Source organism: Megascapheus bottae, chromosome 13 (assembly GCF_031878675.1).
Source record: "Megascapheus bottae isolate mThoBot1 chromosome 13, mThoBot2.hap1, whole genome shotgun sequence".
In the NCBI taxonomy this organism is placed as follows: domain Eukaryota; kingdom Metazoa; phylum Chordata; class Mammalia; order Rodentia; family Geomyidae; genus Megascapheus; species Megascapheus bottae.
Genome location: NC_143521.1, coordinates 16,918,874 through 16,944,474, shown reverse-complemented (window position 1 = coordinate 16,944,474; position 25,601 = coordinate 16,918,874). Strand labels below are relative to the sequence as shown.

General features: G+C 45.1%; 1 protein-coding gene across 1 annotated transcript; it reads left to right on the top strand.

The window, feature by feature from the left end:
- The first annotated feature begins 222 nt into the window (after positions 1-222).
- Fam47e (family with sequence similarity 47 member E) lies at positions 223-25,408 on the top strand. Its single transcript, XM_090343400.1, has 8 exons — positions 223-307; positions 1,390-1,741; positions 4,918-5,054; positions 11,052-11,202; positions 12,137-12,301; positions 14,656-14,811; positions 21,512-21,589; positions 23,840-25,408. The coding sequence occupies exons 1-8, from the start codon at positions 270-272 to the stop codon at positions 23,909-23,911; spliced, it is 1,149 nt and encodes a 382-aa protein (XP_090199526.1). The 5' UTR covers positions 223-269; the 3' UTR covers positions 23,912-25,408.
- The last annotated feature ends 193 nt before the right edge of the window (positions 25,409-25,601 follow it).

Here is a 25,601-nt window from a genome sequence, read left to right as displayed (position 1 = left end):
GAAATCGAATCCAGAAGGCCCTGTGCAGCTTATGGTGGTGGTGTTGGAAGGTAGGAGTTGCAGAGTCAAACAGAGGTTCCTTCTCCTGGCCCTGCCAAGCGCTCCCCCATCGCCCCAGGGGCATCTGGCTTGCCGCGGGCAGGATCGGGCAGGCCCGGGCAGCACCCCCTGGAGCGGTCTCCTAGCGACATGAGAGGCGGCCCAGACACAGCCGCTAAGACCTGGCAGCGGTGGTCAGCAGCGGGCACCACGGCGGGCCTGGGGCGGCCATGCGTGCCATGCTGGAGGACGCCCACTGCAGGGCCAGGTGAGCCAGGCCCGCGGGCCACCAGGGCGCGTCCCGCAGGTGCCGCGAGGGGGCGCGGGGATCGGGCCTGCGGGGCTGGGGTAGGGCTGAGCCCGGGTGGCCAGAGCTCCCTGCCGCCTGGGACTGCCCGCTGGCAGATGGCCCGTGCTCCACGCTCCCCCTGGCAGGGGACGCTTCCTTCATGTTTCCCCAACCCACCAAAGGTGAATCCCCCAGGCCAGAAGAGAAAAACAGAGCCAAGTCTGATGTGGAGGTTGCCTTAGCCTAAGCCTCAGCAATCCTGCCTCCAGCCCACCTGTCTCCGGGTTGGTCTCTGTGCCCTCAGACTCCGTGGGCTTCGTGGATTCCCCGTCCAGGGTAAGGCAGAGGGAACGTTTGGCCTTCCAGCTGGTGACATTAGCCAAGCAGAACCCTCGGTAGAGGTGGTGGTAGTGGTGATGATGGTGATGTGTGGGTGTGTGGAGGAGGGGTGGGTGCCTGAGGTCCCAGGAATGCTGGCTGCCACTTGGAAGGGTTGGTGTCACGGCCACCAGGCAGGAGCAAGGGGCTTTCTCCTTTTGCTGACTGCATGAGAGTGGAAGGTGGCTCACTTGGTGACAGTTCAAAGCAGTGGTTGGGGTGCTATAATTAGGAAGGCCAGTTCTCTTGCTTGCCTGCTGACTTGAGATAATTCAGTCGTCTTTTTTGACCTCACTACTGTGAAATGGGGAGGATAGAATGAATCAGATTTATAGTCATTTTGAGGCCTAAAGGCCAGAGTCTTGTATACCTGTTAACATACTGGTATGTTACTGGTACATACTATATTCATGTTAGCAATTAAGAACTCTTTAAGATGGAGGAGCTGGTGGCTCATGATCTTAGTTAAAATTGAGGAACTGAACCCAGGGTTTGCTAGGCAAGCACTCTACCACAAAACCACATTCTCAGCCAGCTATTATAATTCTTAATAAAACACCACAAGTTTGCCCTGATGGATATAGAATATCCCTAGACTACCATTTTCTTACAGTTCACCTCCTGTGGCTCATCTGCCCCCCTCCCCAATCCCAATCTCATGTGACTGCCATGTTGTCTTCTAGGAACAAAGAACACCTGCCTTCCAAGCCTTTCACACGGCACAACAGGCTGAACAGCCAGCGCTGGGTGTTTGTGAGTGAGGGGCTGGATGACTTCAAGAAAGTTTGTTCACCATACCAAGGTCTGGCCACCACTCAGGGCTCCCAGAAAGCCTTTCTGCCTCGGATTCATCCCAAAATTCTCCAATCAGCCCTTAAGAAGGGGCAGCATGAGTGGCTCACAAAAGCAGCCCTGTTCTCCAAGCCATCACTGGCCTCTCAGACACAGAAGCAATTGATAGGGGACAGGGAAGGCCTCCTGGCCACACATCCCCTGGCTCTCTACCCTCACCTGGAGGAAGCGCTGCCTGCAGAGGTAATCCTCCTGTTGGCCTGAAGGGGGCGCTGCACTGCGGGGGCTCTGAACATCATTCTCTCTGGATGCCCAAAGGGACCCAGGGGCAGAGGGTGTGTTTATGAGGAGGAGAGATGTCCCCAGGGTGAGGGCTGTCATAGGGATGTAGAGCAGCCTGCTTTCCCTGTCTCCAGGAAACATAGGCAGCTCCATTCAGTTGCTCCATTTGCTTCCTGCGAAGCCAGTGAATTGGCAAAGGTTCAGGAAGCCAGAAACTCCTCAAGATGCTTCACAGTGTGATCTTCTTTCAGAGGAGGGAGCTGCCATCAGCCTGGGGTGAGGCGGTGTCCTTGAGTAGTCACTGGCTAATGGACAGAGCCAAGGGGAACCTGAAGGTCATGTGGAAAATTATCCAGTTGTGAAGGTTGTGGTGAGCTGCAGTTCTGCCATGACATGGACATCCCAGGCTTCTGATGATCAGCTTAGTGTATGTCTCTTGTCCCTAAATCTCCAAATGGCATTCTGTGAGGATAGGGACAAAGAAAATGCCATCACTCTCTTTCAATGAACTCATTGCAGCTTTCTCAGCCAACAGTTCATACATTTGACCTTCACCAGCAGCCAGCAAGTCCGGAATTGAATTATGTAGTTGAGCATGGAAGCTTTGAACAAAGCCCAGGTTTCATTAGAGTTCAGGAGAAGGGCAGAAGGGATAGAGCAGCGAACTAGCAACCTAGCTCCCCACCCACCCCTGCAGCCCTTCTGTGCTTGGTGTCTTCTTCCCTTCCTTCAGCCTTGCTCAAGTGTGAACTCCTTGCAGAAGCCTATATTCAGTTCCACTGTCCTTCCACCTGCTCCTCTGCCCCTCACCACCCTCCACTTCTCATCAGGGCATTTGTCACCCCTCCTCACTGGGACAAGAACTCTGGGAAGGAGAGGCTTTAGCTATGTTAAAGTGTGTACATGGGGGAGGGGGGAAGCCTCTACCCGTAGGACTGTTTGAGGCTGGAGACATCATTGGGTATATTATGAGACCAACAAGTATGCTTCACAATGGCTGCTTGTGAACATCTGCTTGAATTCAGATAATTTTGTGTGGCCTGGTATTAATAATGTTACAAATATTATAGTGGCTTTTGACAGCAAAAAACAAAACATTCTTGGGGCTGGGAGTTTGGTCTAGTGGTAGAGTGCTTGCCTAGCATGCCCCCAAACCCAGATTAGATTCCTAGGTACCACATACATAGAAAAAAGCCAAAAGTGGTACTGTGGCTCAAGTGGTAGAGCTCTAGTCTTGAGAAAGCCCAAGGACAGTGCTCAAGCCTTGAGTTCAAGCCCAAGGACTGGCAAAATAAAAAGTTCTCCACCCTGGAATATCTGATATGTTGTAGGCTTTCAGTATTTTATTTTTTTTAATTTTTTTTTTTGCCAGTCCTGGGCTTGAGCTCAGGGCCTGAGCCCTGTCCTTGGACTTTCTCAAGGCTAGAGCTCTACCACTTGAGCCTCAGCACCACTTCCAGCTTTTTTCTATGTATGTGGTACCGAGGAATTGAACCTGGGTCTTTGTACATATTAGGCAAGCACTCTACCACTAGGCCAAACTCCCGGCCCCTCAGTATTTTATTTTATTGGTTGTGGAGCTTGAACTTAGGGCCTAGACGCTGTCCCTAAGCCTCTTTGTACGCAGGTTTAGCATTCTATCCCTTGAGCCACAGTACCATTTCTAGTTGAGTGGTTGATGGGAGATAAGAGTCTCACAAACTTTCCTGCACTGGCTGGCTTCACACTGTAATTCTCAGATCTCAGCCTCCTGAGTAGCTGGGATACAGATGTGGGCCTCCTGTAATCCTGGTGTGAGCAGTAAATAGTTTTGAATGAATGAATGAAGTGATCAGTGGAAGACAAGAATATAGAAAAGATGGCTGGACTTGCTACCAAGTGCCAGAAAGCTGGGGCTTTCTTTCCTTCACACCTCCTGCAGGTCATGGCTGTCATATGGCAGAGAATGTGGACATGGCACGAGGCTGTGACTTTCATTTCCATGCCAGGACACTGTGTGTGTGTGTGTGTGTGTGTGTGTGTGTGTGTGTGTGTGTGTGTGTGTGTGCTAGTACTAGGGTTTGAATTCAGGACCTCTTGCTCTCACTGGGCTTTTTCACTTAAGGCTGGCACTCTAACCCTTGAACCACGCCTCCCCTTTTGAATGTTAGATTAGAATCTTGCCCAGTGCAGTGGCTCACACCTGTAATCCTAGCTACTCAGGAGGCTGAGATCTGAGGATCAAGGTTCAAAGCTAGCCCGGGCACAGAAGGACCTGAGACTCTTATTTCCAATTAACCTCTAGAAAATGGGAAGTGGGGCAGGGTAGGGCAGTAGCCTTGAGCTGAAGAGGTCAGGGACAATGTCCAGGCTGAGTTCAAGCCCCGTGACCCACCAAAGAGAGAGAGAGAGAGAGAGAGAGAGAGAGAGAGAGAGAGAGAGAGAGAGAGAGAGAGAGAGAGAGAGAGAGAGGAATCTCTCAGGTTTGTTTGCTCAGGGTAATTCTGAACATTGTTCTTAGCTCTCAGCCTACACATACGATCCACCAGCACCTGGGTTAGGCAACCCCCTCTATGTTTAATGGTACTGACATATAATAAGTGCTATTCATTTAGCAACCCTAGCAGAAAAGGAACACCTCTTTTCTTCCTCTTCTTCTTCCTCCTTGTCTTCTTCTTCTTCTCCCTCTCCTCCTCCTCCTCCTCCTCCTTCTCCTCCTCCTCCTCCTCCTCCTCCTCCTTCTTCCTCTAGAGGCAAAGTTCCATGGCCTAATTTCCATGGCTGTGACATGATCCTAGATATTCCCAAGGAGTGCTGTGACTATGAGATCTGGTCTGCCTGTGGATGACGTTTGGTTGATTGAAACCAGAGGGTGGAGGGAGAAGTGCTTATTCCCAGGAGAAAGGGTAGATGGTGGACTGGCAGAATCCACAGAAGTGTGTGTGTGTGTGTGTGTGTGTGTTTCTTTAGAGGAACTGCAGAAAAACCAGGACACTTCATGTCCAGGGGCAGAGCCCAGGACAGGGTGGGGCATGAAGTTGGTAATATTGATTCACTGTGAAGGAAACACAAAGCAGTAAGTGGTTCTGTATTGCTTTAGCCTGGTGCCTTTTCTAGCCATATTTCTTCATCTTGGTAAAGCTGTTTTCTGTTTGCAGCTCTTATTAAAAGTTTTGGAAGTGCTTGATCCTGAGAAGAAGCTGCAGGAAACTTGGGCTTATTGTCAGGATGCTCAGAAAAGAATGAAGGAACCCACAGCACTCTTCAAAAAACCTACTCGAATAGACCCAAGACTGTGAGTACTGTTTTTAATGCTTTGCTCCTAGATATTGTGTGCTAGCAATCTAGAATTTCCTTTTCTGAGCTCCTCATCTTCAGAATGATATTAAAGAAAAACAGAAAGAAGCGTGGGGGGTTCTGTTCTGAATAGCAGTTATCTGTTAAATGGATTCGATTTATCTAGAAACAGTGCAAATGCAGGTGCTCTTTGCAGTCTGGTTTGGCAGGAAAGGAACTGTAGAAGGCCTCTTCCACTAGCTTAGAATATCTCATGAATTATGCATAGGAGAAACCCATTATTCAACAGTAGTTTGTTGGCAGTAGTTGGTTGTATTATCACAAACAATTAAAAATACAAGGAAATACAAAAGATGATACATAAGTAATTGAAACATTTAAATTTATCTGAAAGCATAATGTATATTCACATGGAAGTTTTTTCTTTTTCTGGAAGTAGGGTTTGATGTCTCAATTTTCTGCTTTCCTGGCTGGTACTCTACCACTTGAGCTATACCTGCATTCTAGCTTTTTGTTGGTTCTTTTGGAGATGAGGTCTCTGGAACTTCACTGGCAGGCCTTGCTTTTGAATCCCTACATGCTAGGTCTCAGCCTCCTGAGTAGCTAGGATTATAGGAGTGAGTTACCAGCACCCAGCTCATCTGCTAGTTTTTAATCTGAAACCTTGAAGGTTTAATACCTGGAGTTTTTATTAATCTTTCCCACATAAAACACACCCGTGGAAACCTCTTCTCTGGAACTTTCCAAAGCCCGGTGTTTAGTAGAAGCATCTTTCTTTTGTATCACATTCTTGTTTTCTCACTACACATAGTTCTTAAATAGTATAAATGCCTTGATAAGTGCACTTGGTATAAATAAACTTAACTTTGGGGGTGTTATAGAGTAGGGTGAGTTAGAAAATAGTATAACTGTAGCCCCCTGAATGAAAGTTGATAGGAGCAGGACTCTGGTGGGCTTTTTCTTTTTTCTTTTTGCCAGTCCCAGGTCTTAAACTCAGGGCTGGGCACTGTCCTTGAGCTTCCTCAAGGCTAGCATTCTGCCACTTGAGTCACAGCACCACTTTCGGCCGTTTCTGTGTATGTGGTACCGAGGAATGGAACCCAGGGCTTCGTGCATGCAAGGCAGGCACTCTACTACTAGGCTATACACCTGGCTTTTGGGGAAGGGCTCTGCAGAGGTCCATGGGTCATGTGATCTATCTACATGGCGGTAGACTAAGAGGAAATCCACTATATGAAATTACACATGCTTGCCAGGCACCAGTGTTCATATCGCTAATCCTAGCTATTCAGGATGCTGAGATCTGAGGATTGTAGTCTGAAACCAGTCCAGGCAGGAAAGTTTGTGAAATTCATATCCAACTAACCATGGAAAAGCCAGAAGTAGAGTTGTGGTTCAAGTGGTAAAGTGCTAGCATTGATTAAAAAAAAAAAAAGCAAAAGAAAAGAAAACAACAACAAAAAGTAAGCCAGGCACAGCGACTCATGCCTACCTTAATCCTAGCTACTCAGGAGGCCGAGATCTGAGGATCAAGGTTCAAATCCAGCCTGAGTACTAATGTCGGTGAGACTCTTATCTCCAATTAACCACTAGAAAACTGGAAGTAGCGCTGTGACTCAAGGGGTTGGGCAGTAGCCTTGAGCTGAAGAACTCAGGAACAATGATCAGGCCCAAAGTTTAAGCTCCATGACCGACAAAAAAAAAAAAACAACAACAACCAAAAGACACAAGTAAGAGCTAGAGGCCTGAGTTCAAACCCCAGTATCAGCATACACACACACACACACACACAAGACTAAATTATATGTGCTTGGCAAGAATTAGGGTGGGAGAGCTCTTTGTTGTGACACTCCTACCCTTTCAGTGTGCTCACTGGTAAATTTGGGGAGAACAACTGGGCATGCTCATTTCAGTTTTATTTTTTGCATTGCAGAGCAAGACAGCAATGCTGAGCATGAGTTCCTCTATTCCTCCACCTTAGGGGGTCCAGTCTGCAGTCCTGTCTGTAGGGGTGAGGTAGGAGAGTTCATAGTTGTGGGGTTTTAGGTAGTAACCTTCTTGAACCCACAGCCAAGTCTCCAGTATGGCTGTGATAAAAGTGACAGAACTAACCTTGAGCACAGGTGAGAGTCAGGGACAGAACCCAGGCCTGAGTTCAAGCCCCAGGACCAGGAAAAGACAGAAAGGAAGAAAGAGAGAGAGAGAGAGAGGAAGAAAAAAAGAAAGAAAGAAAGAAAGAAAGAAAGAAAGAGAAAGAAAGAAAGAAAGAAAGAGAAAGAAAGAAAGAGAGAGAGACATTTTGGCTTTGTGTTTATTTTTTTGTGTTTTGCCTCCAGCCGAGGTGTGGAAGAGAGACGATCTCTGGCATACTCAATATCTAACATGTTAGCATAATTATGTATATGCATGCATGTTTATGTGATCCTTCTTTCACCTTCGGCAGTTTCTTTGGTTAAGCCTACAAAAATCTCTAAGGCAAGAAGTTACAAATGAATGGACTATCTATTTAAAAGAGGACACTATTCATATATTAACAAATTATGTCACAACAGAAATGTGCACTTACACAATGGTAAGTTTTATTCTCTGTTGGTTCCCCTTGACTGCTCTACAAACAACACAAACTTGCTGGCTTCAAATGACAGAAAAATTATTATGTCCCAGCTCTGGAAGTCAGAAGGCTGACATCAGTATCACTAAGCTGAAATTGAAGTTGGCAGAGCCATCCTCCCTCCAGCTTCTGGAGACTGCTAGCATTCCTGGGCACAGCACTGCAATCCTCAGGACCAGCAACGTTGTATTATTCTCTGTCTTCACATTGCCTTCTCCGTCTTCATAGTCTTCTCTGCCTCCCTCCTATGAGGAAACCTCATTGAAGGCCCATTTAGATAATCCAAAATAAGCCACCACCACCACCACCACCACCACCCCCATATCTCAAAAGCTTTAACTGATACACACCTGCAAAGACTCTTTCTAAAGAAACACTTAGAGTTCCAAGGATTAGCACTTGATCTCTCTGGCAGCCATTATGAGCCTACCACAGCATGAGCTAATCCCTCCCTTCTCAATCACATAGTCTCTCCTTGTCTTACAATAAAATCCCTTTCAGAGCCCTCAGTCCTTCCAACCTCCCTCACTTTCTCAGTGCTCTGCAATGGCCTTGGCCTTGGTTGACATCCATATTACGAAAGCAGTTTTCCCCATGCATCATACTCAGTGGATTAACAACATGAACACAATTCTCATAGTACTACCTTCATCTGGCTTCTGAAACTTCCATTTTTGTTGTTGTTGTTGTTTTTCCTCCTGCTTTGTCTTGCTTCTGGTCTCTGTTCTCTGCCGTTAAATCTTACAATGCTTTGGTCTCTATCATCTTGTCTGTACATACGCTCACATTCCAGTGACCCTGTCTGGACCACCTATATGTGGATGAATCAGTATTCATCTTTGACTACAGAACTGGCAGCTCAGATCAGACAAATCCTAAACTTGGGAGTACTAGGATATGAGCTTAGGGCCTGCTTGTCAAGCAGATGCTTTACCACTTAAGGCCAGCCTTCCTGCCTGTTTTTGCTTTTGCTATTTTTGGAATGGGAACTTGATTTTTGCCTGCGTTGGCCTAGACCGTAATCTTCTATTTACACTTCCCATGTAGCTGGTATAATAGGCATGTGCCATGATGTTCAACTTTGTTGGCTGAATGGAGGTCTGGCAAAAATTTTATTTAGGATAGCCTTGAACTGTGATCCTCTTAATTTCCACCTCTGCATTTAGCTGGGATTACGAACATTAGCCATCAAGCTCAATCCTAATGAAACCTTGGTATCTCCCAAAAATCTATTTTTTATCCCGTCTTCCTTTGCTCAGTAAGTAACAACTCCATTCTTTCAGTTTGTCTTAGAACAATCTGGCCATAGATTGTAATGGTTTTGTGTTTAAAGCATAAGTTCTAACCTCTGTCCATTCCAAGACACCAGCATCCTCTGCTTAGATTATTCTAGTAGGACAGCCTTACTGATCTCTTTCAAGTCTACTTGTCAGTAACTGAAAGGATCTTTTAAATGACTTAAATAGTGTCATTCCTGTGCTCAAAATTCTCCCATTACTTACTTGTTCTGACTAAACCCCTCAATATCCTGTTTCTAAGTAGATTGGACTACAGGTTAGCCATTGTGCTGATTTCAGAATTTAGAAATGGTGTATTTTCCTTTACTACTATAAAATAATATTTAAGTGAAAAAAAAGATAAATCTTGGGGCCAGGAGTTTGGACTAGTGGTAGAGTGCTGGCCCAGTGGTAGAGTGTTTGCTTTCCATGCGCAAAGACCTGGGTTCTATTCCTCGGAACCACATACATAGAAAAAGCTGGAAGTGGTGCTGTAGCTTAAGTGGTAGAGCTCTAGCCTTGAGAAAGCCCAAGGACAGTGCTCAGGCCCTGAGCTCAAGCCCAAGGACTAGCAAAAAAAGGTAAATTTATGACTATACTGGCATACAAATTGATCTAAGATTTGTGTGTGTTTGTGTGCAAGTTATATAGATCTTGAACTCAGAGCCTGGGCACTGTCCCTGAGCCTCTGCTATTTGGTAGTTTAGTGGAGATAAGAGTCTCATAGACTTTCCTGTCTGAACTATGATCATCCAGTCTTTGCCTCCTGAGTAGCTAAAATGACAGGCACGAGCCACTGGTGCCTGGCTCTACGTATTTTTTAAGTTACTATTTGAGGAGGCTTAATATAGTGAAGTGTAATGAATTTGACATGCTCACAGGAAAGAATGGACTGGACATTGGGAAATAGAGGAAACACAGAGATAGTAATAGGAACCCTTTGCTACAGTCCAGGGGTGGTGGTGTGTGTGGACTAAAATCAGCTGGGTGCTGTTGACTCATACCTGTAAATCCTAGCTACTCAGGAAGCTGAGATCTGATGATCAGAGTTTGTAGCCAGCCCAGACAGGACTCTTATCTTCAATTAACTACTAGAAAACTGGAAGTAAAGTGGCACTGTGACTCAAAGCAGTAGAGCTCTAGCCTTGAGTGAAAAAAGCTCAGGGACAGGACCCAGGCCCTGAGCCCTGACTTGAGTTTAAGCCCCATAACCAACTAAAAAAATTATATATATATACATATTATATATATTTTCCCCCAATAGTGTGGGCTTCCTTTCAGAGACAAAATCGAAGATGTCTCCTATTTGTTAAGATTGTCTTGAGACTTTAGGAGACCTCAAGTGTACCAGTTTGTGCATCTACCTGATCGTGTAGTAATATCTAGTACCCATAATTTAAAAATTCAACAAAGAATGCTTGATTCAGTGTTTCAAAGGTGAGGCACTGGATGACTTACCCCTATAATCCTAGCTGCTCAGGAAGCTGAAATCTGAGGACCAAGGTCTGAAGCCAACCCAGGAATGAAAATCCAGGAGACTCATCTCCAGTTAACTATTAACCATGTTTTCATTATTATAACTAACCATAATGTACTTGTCTTTAGAATACTGATAATGAGAATGTGGTCCTTTTTTATGTTCTAGGTTTGAACTCAGAGCCTTGCACTTGTTAGGCAGGTGCTTTACCACTTAAGCCATACTGCTAGATGACTCACTCTCCCCCACCATTTTTTTTTGAGCTTTACTTTTCAGATAATCTTATGTTTTTGCCTGTCGTCAGCCTTAGACCACAGTCTTTCTTCTTTACAGCCTTACATGCAACTGTGTCACAGACCCACACTGCCATGCCCGACTGGTTTGTTGAGATAGGGTTTTGCTAACCTTTCTCCTGGCTGGGCCTTAACCTTCAAGCCTCCTATGCTTTGCCTCCCAAGTCCCCAAACCAGAATGTAATCTGTGAAAAATTAAAATATACTTTGTAGAAGTTTTTAAGAGGCTGCTAGAAGTAGTTGTTTTAAGATTTCCTTTTCCCAGGATATTGATTGAAATCTACTTTGATTCATTGTATTTCATATTATAATTCTTTGTGATATAATGATTTTTTAGTTCCAAGAAGGCTTCTACGCTGCACTCAGGACAGTGGCTTTATGAAGAAAAGCCAAATGTAATGGGTTTGCTCCATGAAGACAGCCCTCGTGTTCACACCAAAAACGTCCACGAAGGAGTCAGAGACTTCTGCAACTGGACTACAACTTTGGTAAATTAGTAGCAAGATGGCAACCTGCTATTGAAAGTCCAACTCAGAGTTGCTTTTATTAAAAAAACAAAAACAAAAAACAATGCTGGAATAAAAACAGTCAAATCATGAGCGTCATGAAGGAAGTTGTCTCTCCCATCACTTGTAATAGAAATGTTTTGGGCCAGGATCTTGGCCTAGTGGTAGAGTGTTCGCTTACTATGCACGAAGACTCAGGTTTGATTCCTCAGTACCACATACATAGAAAAGCCAAGTGGCTCAAGTGGTAGATTGCTAGCCTTAAGGAAAAAGACCAATGATAGTGCTCAGGCCCGGAGTTCAAGCCCCAGGACTGTCAAAAACAGAACCAAACAAGACAAACACACACACACAAACAAATAAAAAATGTCATGATTAATGAAAAGCAAGAGAAAGAGTTTGCTTCTGATTAAGTAGACATTACTTCCCACTGTGCCTTCGTACTCTGAACTGACTGTTGAGTATTGACAATGCACTCCAGTCCCCAAGTACTTCTTTTTTGTTTGTTTTGTTTTGTTCCCGTCCTGGTACTTAAACTCAGGGCTACCGGGTGCTTTCCTGCTCGAGGATAGCACTTTACCACTTGAACCACAGTGCCACTTCTGCCTTTTCTGTTTATATGATTGAACCCAGGGCTTTATGCATGCTAGGCATGCACTCCACCACTGAACCACATTCCCAGCCCTAGCAGTCTGTTTCACCCGCAGCTCCATTTTCAGATTTTTTGGTACTTAATTGAAGATAAGGGTATTGTGTACTTTCTTGCCTGGGCTGGCCTCAAACCTTACAGCTCATCTTCCTGAGTAGCTAGGATCACTTGTACTTGTACCCCAAGTACTTACCTGCTCCCCCTCCCACCCCATCCCATGACAGAGGAAGCCATTTGTACTCAGTGCTGGCAATGTGGCTCTTCCAGGGAATTCCAGACATCCATGAAGAGTTCATCCTGCAACAATTTGACCTTGACTGTCAGACCTGTCACCTGGAGCCAGAGAAGAGCAAGAGCATGGGTCGGGGTGACCTACAGTCCACAGAATTCTTCCAGAAACCAGAGCAAAAGAAAAAACTCCAGAAACCCCAGGTGACTCCAGAAAGGAGCCAAATGAGAAAATTAAGATACTTTAAAACCCTAAATATTTCTGAGTTCTGCTCCTAATTCTGTGCCACCTCCACCAGCCACTGAAGGCCAGTAACTGATTATTCACAGAGCCCTTGAGCTGTTTCCAGCTTCTTCTGCAGTCTACTCCAAGCTGTGTGTGTGTGTGTGTGTGTGTGTGTGTGTGTGTGTGTGTGTGTGTACACTCAGCAGCCCCCTGCACAAGGAAAGGCTGTGACTGTGATGTGTTTTCTAAGTGACTGAAGATCGAGGCAATTCTGTACATAGCCTGGATGTCACTGTCTTAGAGGTATTATAGGCATGCACTCTGTGCAGGTAGCTCTTTTTTTTCTATTAGCGTGTGCTATATTATCATCTGGCTAGTTCTCCCTGGACTCCCAATTCTGTCTCCTCAACTCAGAGAATCCCCTGGGCTCTTTCCAGCGTCTTTTTTCTGGGTATAATCTGGGATCTCTTTTATGGTAGCAAGCTGGCTGCAATTATAGCACTTACCTTGTTTGTTGCTTGTCCCTGAGGGATGATTGCCTTTGTTCTCTGAGGTCTGGTCTCTTGAAAACCATTGGTTTTTTTTTTTTGCCATGTTTTTATTCTTTCCTTTTTTGGATATTGTAGGTAGGATGTCAATTCAGGCCCTCGTGTGGAAATACACATTCCCATCTTAATTTTTCTCCTCTACATAGTATTCTCTGAACTGTGATCCTCCGCCTTTGCTTATTTGTTAAAGGTCTGAGCTTTCCTGCTACCTTAGCTGTACTGAGTGAGTTCTCTCTTTCTGAAGTTGCTATCCTCTCCAGTGATGTCCAAACATTTGCTTTTAGACATAGAGCATAGGCTAATTTCTCCACTCCGAGATTTTTCCAAGTTTCCTTATTGATGTTAATTTATTCTAAACTCTAACAACACTCTTTGCTCTAGCTTAGCATATTTCTCTTTGTCTTGTATATCCATTCATGCATCAAATGCTTGTGAGCATCCATGTGTGCAGAAATGTTGGGAGAAAACCCCACAAAGCTCCAAGACAGTTTCTGGGGTCACCAGGAAAATGATGAATGATGACAAAAGAGTGTCACATATGCATAGAACATAGAAAGGCAAGCAATTCCACCAAGCTTGAGATAGGACCATTCTAATAAAGACGCACGTGTGCGTGCGTGCGTGCGTGTGTGTGTGTGTTCTAGTACTGATGCTAGAACTCAGGGCCTAGACACGAAAGCTTAGCTTTTTTGTTCAAGGCTGGCACCACAGCTCCACTTCCAGCTCTTTGGTGATTAAGTGGAGATACAAGTCTTATGAGCTTTTCTTCCTAGGTTGGCTTCAAATCATGATCCTCAGATCCTAGCTGGCTGTGTAGCTAGGGTTACAGACATCAGCAACTGGTGATAAAGACTTTGGGAGAATAAAGTATGTTTGTGCCAAGCCTTGGCTTCTTTAAGAGTTAAGTCCCCTTCGTGAGGTGACAACTGTGGGTGCTGTGGCCACAGCATCAGGATAAGGGCCAACATGAGACCCTCGTTACAGCCTGGGTGGCTATTGAGGAAGTCTAAGGGTTCCTTATCCTCGTCTCTCTTCTCAAAATAGATGCAAATGGATGTATCAAAAATAGTATACTAGCTGGGAACTAGTGGCTCATGCCTGAAACCCTAGCTACTCAGGAGGCTGGGATCTGAGGATCACGGTACAAAGCCAGCCTGGGCAGGAGAGCCCATGAGACTTTTATCTCCATTTAACCACGAGAAACTGTAAATGGAGCTATGGCTTAAAGTGGTAGAGTGGCAGCCTTGAGCAAAAGAGCTCAGGGACAGCACCCAAGTCCTGAGATCAGGCTCCACGACTGACAAAAACAGAAAGAAGAAAAATAAAAAGGAAGAAAAAGGAAATAGTGTACTTACAAAGTAGAGTCTAATACTGGGCCTAGAGTAGGTTGAATAAGTCAATATTTTGATTGGCTGAGGTATGTGATGTGTAGCTGATTTCTGGCTGTTGTATTCTAATCTTTGGTGCTATAAGGAGACACTCTCTCATGAAGAGTTTCAGCATCTCACCTATGGACTAAACCTGCCATGGGAAGGAAGGCTGATCTGTTTACATCCAAAAGCTGTCTTCTTGAGCATTGCATTATTTTTGCAATTATGTATCTTTTTGCAAAACCAAAGCCTATGGAAACCTCATAACCTTTTTTGACAGGGACTATAAGCATAACTGTTTGCATAAGCTGGGCCTTAGATTTTTATTGAAATGACCAATCAAGAAAAACATCAACATCACCATCAACAACAACAACACAAGTAAGGACACTGCAATTTTGTTGCTTTCTGTAGAAGTCTCCTAAAGCAAAGTGGGTGAAGATGCGCTATGGAGCCTGGTACCTGCACACTCACTTGTGGAAAAAACAAAGAGCAGCTGAACCCTTGCTGGACCCCAAAGTCTCCTGCAAGGCTGGAGAGGAGCAGCTTAGAAAGGAGCTGGAGAAGCAGGTGTGTATGTATGCTAGGGTTGATTGTCTGAACTGAGGACTGGCCTCTGTGTCCCACCCATCATCTCTGGGGTGATAATGGCTCCTCAAGTCTTCTAAAGTGCATAATGAACTCAGAAACATGGTAAGTGAATGTCGGGGAGGAATAATCAGCAGGACTGAAAATCTGGTTTCCTGGTAAGCTCTGTGTCTTTCTTTTTGGGGTGTGTGGGGGGGGGGAAGGGGCTTGGACTCAGTCTGGGCATTGTCCCTGAGCTCTTTAGCCCAAGGCTACTGCCCTACCCCTGGGTCTGGGCCTTATCCCTGAACTCTTCAGGTCAAGGCTACCACCCTACCCTTGAGCCAAGCCCCACCTCCCATTTTCTAGAGGTTAATTGGAGATAAGAGTCTCAGGTCCTTTTGTGCCCAGGCTGGCTTTGAATCTTGATCCTCAGATCTCAGCCTCCTGAGTAGCTAGAATTACAGGCGTGAGCCAATGCGGTCTTTCTTTCTTCCTTCTTTTCTTTCTTTCTTTCTTTCTTTCTTTCTTTCTTTCTTTCTTCCTTCCTTCCTTCCTTCCTTCCTTCCTTCCTTCCTTTCTTTCTTTCATCAGTTCTGGGCACTATCTTTGGACATTTCTTGCTCAAGGCTAGCACTCCACCACTTGAGCCACAGAGCCATTTTCAGCTTTTTCTGTGTATATGGTACTGAGGAATGAAGCCAGGGGCTTTGTGCAAGTTAGGTGAGCACTCTACTGTTAGGCTATGCTCTCAGCCCCAAACTGTGTCTCTAAAGCTGAGATTGCCACTCATGGCACTTTTGCCATTCCATGGATACTTGTTCAAGGGCAGGTGAGCTGGCAGGATCATCTCAGTGCTTAGGATGTCATAGTCACTCACATAGTGTGAGGGTGATTAGTGGGAATCTTATTTTCCATCAGCAAGAGATAACTGTCAAAGAATTCAGTTTCAATTGTGAATTGTCTCCCTTCCTCCTCTGTTTTCCTCTCTCTCTTTCTTCCTCCCCTTTTCCTTCCTCCTACTCTCTCTTCTCCCTCCCTATTCTCCTCTCTTTCTCTTTCTCCCCTCTCTCTCTTCTTTCTTCTTTCCCTTCTCTCTCCTTTTCTGTCTCTCTTCTTTCCCCTCTCTCTCAGAAGTTCTCTCTTTTTTTGGTGGGTGGAGAGAGGGGTCATGGGGCTTGAACTCTGGACCTGGGCGCTGTCCCTGAGCTCTTCAGCTCAAGGATACCACTCTATCCCTTGAGCCTCAGCTCCACTTCCCTTTTTCTAGTAGTTAATTGGAGATACGAGTCTCACAGTCTTTAGTGCCCGTACTGGCTTTGAACTGTGAACTCAGGGCCTAGGCACTGTCCTTGGGCATTCTCAAAGTTAGAGCTCTATCACTTGAGGCACAGTAACATTTCTGGCTTTTCCCCCCTCTGTATGTAGAACCAAGAAATTGAACCTGGGTCTTTGTGCATACTCGGCAAGCGCTGTCTGACCAAACTCCTGGCCCCAGGGTTCAGGAGGCTGAACCAGACTGGGCATGAAAGTCCATGAGACACTTACCTACAGTTAACCACCAGAAAACTGGAAGTGGTGCTTTGAGCTGAATTGCTCAGGGACAGCACCCCAGCCCAGAGTTCAAGCTCCTGAAGTGGCAGAAAGCAAAACAAAACCAAAAACAAAGTGATAGCAAAGTTTATTAGGAAAAGAAGATTTCAATAAACTGAAAGCAAGTCATCTCTAGGATGAAAGACTTTTACTTCACACGCTTCCACTCAAGTGTAAGGGGCTTAGAACATTAAGATCCCCCTCAGGACCAGCCAGGGGGCAGAGCCACTGTACCAAGATGTTTCCTGACTTTTCTTAGGCCTTTAGGCAATGGTTTCCTGATCTGGGCAGGTAAGTTAAAGACCTGTTGTTTTGGGGCTATTTTCCCCACCCACTTAGGCTAAAGTGAAGTAAATCTTTTATCTTTTATCTTTTTTTTTTTTTTTTGGCCCAGGCACTGTTCCTGAACTGTTTTGCTCAAGGCTAATGCTTTACCATTTCAGCTCCACTTTCTTTTATGAGTGGTTAATTGGAAATAAGAGTCTCTGGAAACTTTTCTGCCTAGGCTAGCCTTGAGCCTAGATCCTCAGATCTCAACCTCCTGAGTAGCTAGGACTACAGGCAAGAGCCACCAGTGCTGCTTAAATCATTAGTCTTTAGGGAATAGAGTACTAAAGTGGGGCTGGGAATGTGGTTTAGGTAGTGTGCTTGTCTTCCATGCCTGAAACTATGGGTTTGAGTCCTCAGTACCAAATAAGCAGAAAAAGACAGAAGCAATGTTTTCACCCAGAGCCCTTGTGATCCCATCCTCCATTTTAGCTTTCCTTTGTATTTCTCCATCATTCTTGGCTAATTGTTACTGTTATGCCCAATGTTCAAAATCCCCCCTGAAAGACCACCAGAGACCACGACCAATGCAAGCAACAAAGAGCCATCTATTAGCAAGCTCGAGCTTGGTTCTCCGCGCCTTAGAAATCAGTGACACTTGGAGGCTTCGAGTACAGAATTAGCACAGCTTTTATAGTACAGAAGAAACAAGCTTTAGTTTTCATTCTCACAGCCTCATGTTTTAGTTAACTTTTACATAGAGACATTCCTCAGTTTCTTATCGGTTCTGATGTTATTGTCTACCCGCAGAAGTTTCGTTTTAGGTGTCCTTGCTAGCGGTGGAACACGGCTGCTGTCCTAGAGATGACCTTTGAATGTCCTTGCGAGCTCTCTGAGTCAACAATTGATGGGGCATCTTGCAGTTCTCTTGAGAAGAGGCAGTTGGGGATTTTTCATAACTTTACAAAATGAGGCTGCGTAAAACTAACTTTTTACTGAAGTTTATCAAAACTTTGAAATTAATTTAGGCCGCACAATCCCTATCTTTGCCCAGTCAAGGGCTGAAACCTGTCAGGGAATGGCTACTTCCGACTGGTTTATCTCCTAAGCCTAGATTTGAGACCTGCTCTTTGTCTATGGGGACAGCAGAGATCCGGGGTGCTGGATGATCCAGGAGAACCTCCTGGAAGAGGTGGCATCCTTTGGAGATCATAATCAGCTCTAGTTGTGTCTGCAGAGGAGGAGCCATGCTGCTGAAACAGAGAGACACAACAGTCAATATAGCAGCAGAGGAGGAGCATCAAAACCAGCCCAATAATAAAATGCTGCTCTTTTTTTCCCCCATGTAACTCTAGACAACCATAAGGACAGGTGACTCCAGCTCATGGCAGAGTCACACATTGAATTGATGGGGTCTCAGCTATCTTGGCTGCATGGTCTGCATGGACTCCAGTGAGTCTTGATCCTCACGTTGTTGGTCCTGTGCCATCATAAATGATAGGAAATGACTCAAACAAAACCCTCACATTTCCCTCTGATAGCCATAAAACGGCAGGTGCCCTGCTGAATTGGAATCATCTGCTACCCCGCCCTCCACCCAGTTCCCAAGCTGGTTCTGCACTTGTAAAAGAGATAACCTGTGAAATGAGGGTGCCACTGTTTGTTGACATGTCTGCTAAAAACAGATGCTTCCCTACAACTCAAGATTCGAACTCTGCACTAAGGTCCCCTTCCTGTTTCCAACCTGCCCCTCTTTCTGTGATTAAACTACCCCAGACCCCTGCCTGCCTGACTTCAAACAAAAGGAGACCACTGTTGTTTTTTTGTTTTTTGTTTTTCTTTTGTCAGTCATGGGGCTTGGACTTGGCCTGGGCGCTATCCCTGCGCTCTTCAGCTCAAGACTACCATCCTACTTCTGGAGCCACTTCTGGTTTTCTAGTGGTTAATTGGAGATATGAGTCTCTCAGATTTTAGTGCCCGGGCTGGCTTTGCACCTCGATCCTCATATCTCAGTCTCCTGAGTAGCTAGGATTACAGGTGTGAGCCACCGCACCCACTGAAACTTCAGTTATAAGAGCCATCATTGTCTCTCCAGACTAGAAGATTTGGGTATCCCTCTCAAGCTTTTAGCTTTAGTCTGTTGGTGCCAGCCTAGGCAGGAAAGTCCATGAGAACCTTATCTCCAATAAACTGGAAGTGTAGCTGTGGCTCAAAAATGGTAGAATGCTAGCCTTGAGCAAAAGAGCTTAGGGACAGCATTTAGCCTCCACGACCTACCAAAAACAAAAAACAACAACAACAAAAAAACCCCCAGAAACCTGTTGGTCTTTGAGTTTGCTTTCTGCTCTTTCTTGATTTGAATACCCTCATAACTCAGTTTTCTTACAGTCAGGATATTAAAGGCCATCCTGTTTTGAAGTGTTCATATCTTATCATCTAGACCTTATGGTTTAATAGATCTGCCCTGTGGTAAGCTGTCACTTGTCATTTTATAGACTGGATACAGAAAAAACAAAATTGGCTAACACAGGAACAAGGTAAGGGCCAATAAGGAGGTGCAACATCAGGGTTTTACTGGGATCTATAGAGATAGTGGATGATAGAAAGATGTGTGTACCAGTTTCTGTGCAGTGGGAAGGGGGACAGGCCTGGGTATCAGATCACCATGTTTGTGAACCATTTCCTCTCAAACTTGCAGCCTTACTTTTTTTTTTTTTTTTTTTTTTGCCAGTCCTGGGCTTGAGCTCAGGGCCTGAGCACTGTCCCTGGACTTTCTCAAGGCTAGAGCTCTACCACTTGAACCTCAACACCACTTCTGGCTTTTTTCTATGTATGTGGTACCAAGGAATTGAACTTGGGTCTTCGTGCATGCTAGGCAAGCACTCTACCACTAGGCCAAACTCCCAGCCCCAACAGCCTTACTTTTCTGTGTGGGTCATGGGGCTTAAACTCAGCCTGGACACTGTCCCTGAGCTCTTCAGCTCAAGGTTACCAAGCCCCACTTCCTGTTTTCTAGAGGTTAATTGGAGATAAGAGTCTCAGGTCCTTTTGTGCCTGGGCTGACTTTGAACCTCATTCCTCAGATCTAAACCTCCTGAGTAGCTAGGATTACAGGTATGAGCCACCGTGCCCAGTGCAGCTTTACTTTTTGTGAGAGCTCAAAAAGCCGAACTGTGAGACCCGAGAGGATTGAGAGATTAGAAGGCTTTCTTCCAACATATGCTCAGAACACTGAGAGTTTCCTGGAAAGGTCAATCAGTCCTGGCTTAATAGGAATTCTTTTTCTTTCTTCTCTTTTCTTCCCCCTTCCCCTTTTTTGTCAGTGCTAGGACTTGAGCTCTGAGCCTGGGTGCTATTCCTGAGCTCTTCAGCTCAAGGTGATGCTCTTTCATTTTGATCCACAGAGCCACTCTGGGTTTCTGGTGGTTAATTAGAGATAAGAGTTTCAGGGACTTTTGTGCCTGGGCTGGTGTTGAACTATGATCCTCAGATCTCAGCATCCTGAGTAGTTTAGGATTATAGGTGTGAGCCGCCAGCACCTGGCTAGGAATTCAGTTTTATTCAGGGTATGGGCTAATTTTACCTTAAACTGCCTGGGAATTGTGGGTAGACTAAAGTTGATGCAAATTATAAGCTGTTTACTGTTTAGGTCTCATTCCCAAGATGAAGAGATCCTCTACCACTTGTATATCAAATATTATCACTTGTTGAGGTTTATGCCTTACTGTCTGCACACATTTCCCTATATGAAACCAATAAAAACCATGGTTAATGGACCCTTGGGATATGAAGCTGGTGGAAGGCGACACCAGATCTCAGTCCCATGGTCTTGTCTCCATTACTGCCTTGCTCCATGTTGCAGTGGGCTAAGAGGCACATGGCAGCTTGAACAACTTTTTTTGTTGTTCCAGTTCTGAGGCTTGAACTCAGGGCCAGGGTCCTCTCCCAGAGGTTTTGCTCAAGGCCATTGCTCTACCACTTGAACCACAGCTCCACATTTGGCTTTTATGGTGCTTAGAGTATCATGGACTTTTCTGCCCAGGCTAGCTTTGAACCACTATTCTCAAATCTCAGCCTCCTGAGTAGCTAGAATGACAGGTGTGGTCCCAGGGCTCAGCAGGGGAATGCTCTAGTAAGGAGAGGCAATAAGGTTTGGTGTTGGTGGGGTCTAACAGAGAAGCCCAATGCTTTTAGGAAGACTAGAACAGTAGGAGCAGAGGGTCTTTGGGGATGGGGGAAGAGTATTCCGTAAAAGTTAAAGAAAAGCCTGGAAGTTTACCTTCTGGGAACACTGAGATGTTTTCCATGAGAAACCAGAATACCCAACCCTGCTGAATCAAACAGCCAACCCAAATAGCACTGGACAGGGCGGAAAGCAGTTTAAGCTCTGAGTAAGAGAAAGGAGAGCATGGCTAAAAGCAAACAGTCTGAAGCATGGAGACAGACAACATAATTTAATTTGCCTCAACCCCAAATAGGAGGGGAGAAGAGGTACCCTCCCTGACTCAATCTAAAGCAAATATAGTTACCTCAGTCACAACACACACACACACACACACACACACACACACACACACACACACACACACACACTCTCCTCCTGTCCCTTTCCAACCCTCTCTCTCCCTCTCCACGCCTCTCACCACTTCTCTCCCCTTCCCCCTCCTCCTCCCACCTCTCCTTCAGGATACAGAGTCTCACTGTTGCTCAGGCTGACCCCGAACTGATGATCCTCCTGCTTTACCTTTGCAAGAGGTGGAATTATGGGTCTGTACCCATGCCTGGCCAAGGAAGTGAGTTAAAATGAAATACTTTATAAATGTTCTTTAACTTTCTCTTTCAGGAAGAGTTACTGGCACACCTTTATGGAACCATTGCCTTTAAGGATTTTATCATAAACAGAGGCTACAAGATGCCCAGGGTAAGCCTTTTTTTTTTTTTAAATCCTCTTAGGAGGCGCTGTTGGGGGTGGGAGTGGTTGCTGATGAGAAAGGGTTAGTACCTGACCACATCAGAGCACCTAGCTCCCTGGCATCCACGCAGACACACCACCATGAAGGAAAGATCAGGCTTTTCCCAGACAGGGATGGCAAATGTTCTACAAATTTGGCTTCTCATTCAAGATGGACCATCTAGTCTAGAATAAAAACTTCTGCCTGGTGGTTTCCATTGTCAGAGGTGTTGTCTTCCAGCTGCTATTTGATTCACTTTGCTTGGATTTATTTGCCATTGGAGGGACCAATGTGAAAGGAAGCCATGGTGGGGGCACGTGCCTTGCAAATCCTGACTTTTACTTAACTGTTTTGAACGCTCCTAAAATCTTCATATTGCCTTTATTTTCGGGTCTAAGAACAAATGGTTGTGGCTTGGGTCAGGCGAAAGTGCTTGGGATCTGCAATTTTATATCAGTAGCATGAGCTCTGCCTCCAGTGGGAAGAGACAGGAGAAAGCTTCACTTTAGGGATTTGCCTTTGCCCCTCTCTTCCATTCTGTCCTCTGTCTTCTGCTTCCTTCACTTGTCCAGTAAAGGTCCAGCCTTCCCCACCCCCGTGGCACTCTGCCTCTCACTGGGACCATCAGGGTGCAAAATGGCAGCAGAGCTCCCATCCTGGAGAAAGGGGTCTTACAAACTTTTATATCCAGGCTGGTCTCAAACCACGATCCTCCTATTCTCAGACACGCAAGTAGCTAGAATTAGAGGCATGAGCCACTGGTGCCCAGTGAATACACCATGTGTTATTACGTAATTGTTCACACACTTGGATATATAGTATATGCATACGTCATTAAGTAATATATACATATATTTATTCTTAGTATTATTGTTTCGTATTTCTACTTTAACACTCAGGGCAAAAATATCTCTTCTTTCCCCATGTCAGTTTAGCTCATTCTGTTGACACATTAATCTGGGGCAGAAGCAGCTTGCTGACATCTTGACTGTCCAGTTCAGCTGCATTAACACACAGATGATGCCTCTCTCCATACCTGAGCCCTCCGTGGACACAGGTCACTCCAAATCCTACAATATTTTGTCCCTTACTTCTTACTTCCTACAGCCTCTATTTTATGGATAAGGGATATAAGCCAGGTCACAGTGGCTCATGCTTGTAATCCTAGGAAGCAAAAATTAGAGGATTCAAAGCCAGCCCAGGTTAAAAAACGTCTTTTTTTTTTTTTTTTTTTTTTTTGCCAGTCCTGGGCTTGAGCTCAGGGCCTGAGCACTGTCCTTGGATTTTCTCAAGGCTAGCGCTCTACCACTTGAGCCTCAGCACCACTTCTGGCTTTTTTCTATGTATGTGGTACTGAGGAATCGAACCCGGGTCTTCATGCATGCTAGGCAAGTACTTTAACCACTAGGCCAAACTCCCGGCCCTAAAAAACATCTTTGAGTAGCTATCTCCAACTAACTAGCAAAGTGATGGTCTCATGGCCGAAGTGATGGAGTGCCGGTCAGGAGGAAGAAAGCTGAGAGAGAGCATAGATCTCTGAGTTGTTCAGGCTCTGGCACTGGGACACACACACACACACGCACACACACACACACACACACGTTACAATCAGTATGACACACACATCTGCGTACACATCACAAACTATATACCCTGATTACTTAAGTTTATAAGTGATCATTTTCTTTCTCACCCTAATTGTGTTCATTGCTCACAGCTCATCCCTCGTGCTATCCAGCTGGATCCCTGGCCTTTAATGGCAAAGACCGGCAGCCTGAGAATGGGGTGAGCCGAGCTGGGCTGGACTAGGGAACAGGTTCAGTGTAGATCCAATCAGTAATTCTGATGCGGTATAGCATTACACGTTTTACAGGAGAGATATACAATGCAGATGTTGTCTAAGGACCAATCTCCCCCCTCTCTCTTTCTTTGTCTTTGCTGGGGTTTGAACTCAGGGTCTCACCACTGTTCCTTGGGCTTTCTCAAACTAGTGCTCTACCACTTAAGCCAAAGCACCACTTCTGGCATTTTCTGTTTATGTGGTATTCATGCATGCTAGGCAAGCACTCTACCACTAAGCCACATTCCCAGCCCAATCAACATCTCTCATAGTCAGGTTTCAACTTGTCTAGGGTATAATTGTATGTCTGAGTGTGAGATGGATTATACAATTGTACAGTTTTTATTTGGCAATCTAATGAAGGGTCTTTTTTTTTTAGTTCCTTGAGAAGATATACAGTGGAAAGAAGGGCAAATCTGAATTTGATAAGACTCCTACTAAGTGCACTTGAGCACGGAAGAATGTTGGACAGATGATGAGGCATGTGGTATTGACTATAGGCTTGGCTCTCACTTGCGCTTTAAACATTAAGCAGAATTTACCATGGATTCCCTCTGTGAATGTAAAGCTGACTGAGAAACCTCTGTAAATGTTAAACCTACTACCTACATACTGGTGGCACATGTCTGGAATCCTAGCTACTCAGGAGGCTGAGGTCTGGAGATTTAGGGTTCAAAGTTAGCCTGGACAGGAAAGTCTGTGAGACTCTTATTTCCAATTAACCATCAGAAAACCAGAAAGTGGCTCTGTGCCTCAAAGTGGTAGAGTACTAGCCTTGAGCAAAAATGCTCAGAGGCAGTGCCCAGGCCCTGAGCTCAAGACCTACAACTAACGACAAGAAAGTCTATAGATACCGTTATATGCAGTACTAATGCATACATCCTCTTTTTTCCATTACAAAAGTATAGCCTGGAAGCTAAGCAAATGAACATGTGCCTAGCATGGATGACGCCCTAGCTTTCATCCCTAGCACCAAAGGAAAAACAAACAACCCCCCCCAAAAAAAACCCCGACAGTACAAATAAACAGGATCTTCTTCATTATTATATCAACTTCCAAATACAAAATTACTGGGTGATGTAGCCTGTCATCCTTGGGTCTATTATGATCCATCTCAACATATTTTATGATGAACTAAGTACATTACAAATCTGCTGGAACACAGTGTGACTGGGAAAGTGACAGGAAAAGAAGAAACTTGTTATCAGACAGCAAGAAAGCACACAGACTTCTGGGAACTCAGGGTCTGGACACTGTCCCTGAGCTTCTTTTGCTTAATGCTAGCACTCTACCACTTGAGCCACAGTGCCACTTCCCACGTTTCCTATTTATGTGGTTCTTAGGAACGGAATCCAGGGCTTCGTGCATGCTAGGCAAGCACTCTACCACCAAGCCACATTCCCAGCCTCTCTTTATGGTTCTAAGACAGCTTAGGCAGGAAAGTCTATAAAATGCTTATCTCCAGTTAATCAGCAAGAAGCTAAAAGTGGAGCTATGGCTCAGGTGGTGGACTGTTAATCTTAAGCAAAAAAGTTCAGGGATAGCATTCAGGCCTTAAGTTCAAGCTCCAGTATAGGCAACCCTCCCCCCCCCAAAGAAAACAAAGAAAAAGAAAGCATATAAATATATATTCATCTCTGAGAATCCAAAAATCCAACTTGTCAGACCCCAAAAGGACTGGGAGTTTGGAATGTCTTCTCCCCATACACTCCCAAAATGCTGAAAGTTTCGTGGAAAAATCAAGCAATCCTGGCTCGATGGAACTCAGACTTGTATTCTGGGTGTGGGCTTCTTCCACCATTAAACTGTGTAAGAGTCTGGGCGTAGACTTAGGTTTTTGTAAGCTGTTTACTGTTCAGCTCTCCTCAGAGAACAAAATATTGTCTGGAGTTATAGTTTCTATCTTACTTCCTTGTACAAGACCAATAAAAGTCCTTGGTTAAGGGAACCTTAGGATCTGAAGCTGGCAGAAGGCTACAGGTCCCGCCTCTGTGGTCTCTGTTACCGCCTTGCTCCGGGGGTGGTGTGTTCCAACAGGCTCCACAACTCGTCAATACACTGTTGTAGCTGTACATAATTTCCTCATCCATTTTCCACTCCATGTTCTCGTTGCTTTTTTTTTTCCCTTTTCTCTACTTCTC

What these genes read in the sequence shown, in the direction of transcription:
- Fam47e (XM_090343400.1), top strand. Translation starts at nt 270, where the DNA reads ATGCGTGCCATGCTGGAGGACGCCCACTGCAGGGCCAG. An exon ending in AGGAAGCGCTGCCTGCAGAG is followed by an intron (nt 1,742 to 4,917) that starts GTAATCCTCCTG and finishes TTCTGTTTGCAG; the next exon opens with CTCTTATTAAAAGTTTTGGA. An exon ending in GCAACTGGACTACAACTTTG is followed by an intron (nt 11,203 to 12,136) that starts GTAAATTAGTAG and finishes TGGCTCTTCCAG; the next exon opens with GGAATTCCAGACATCCATGA.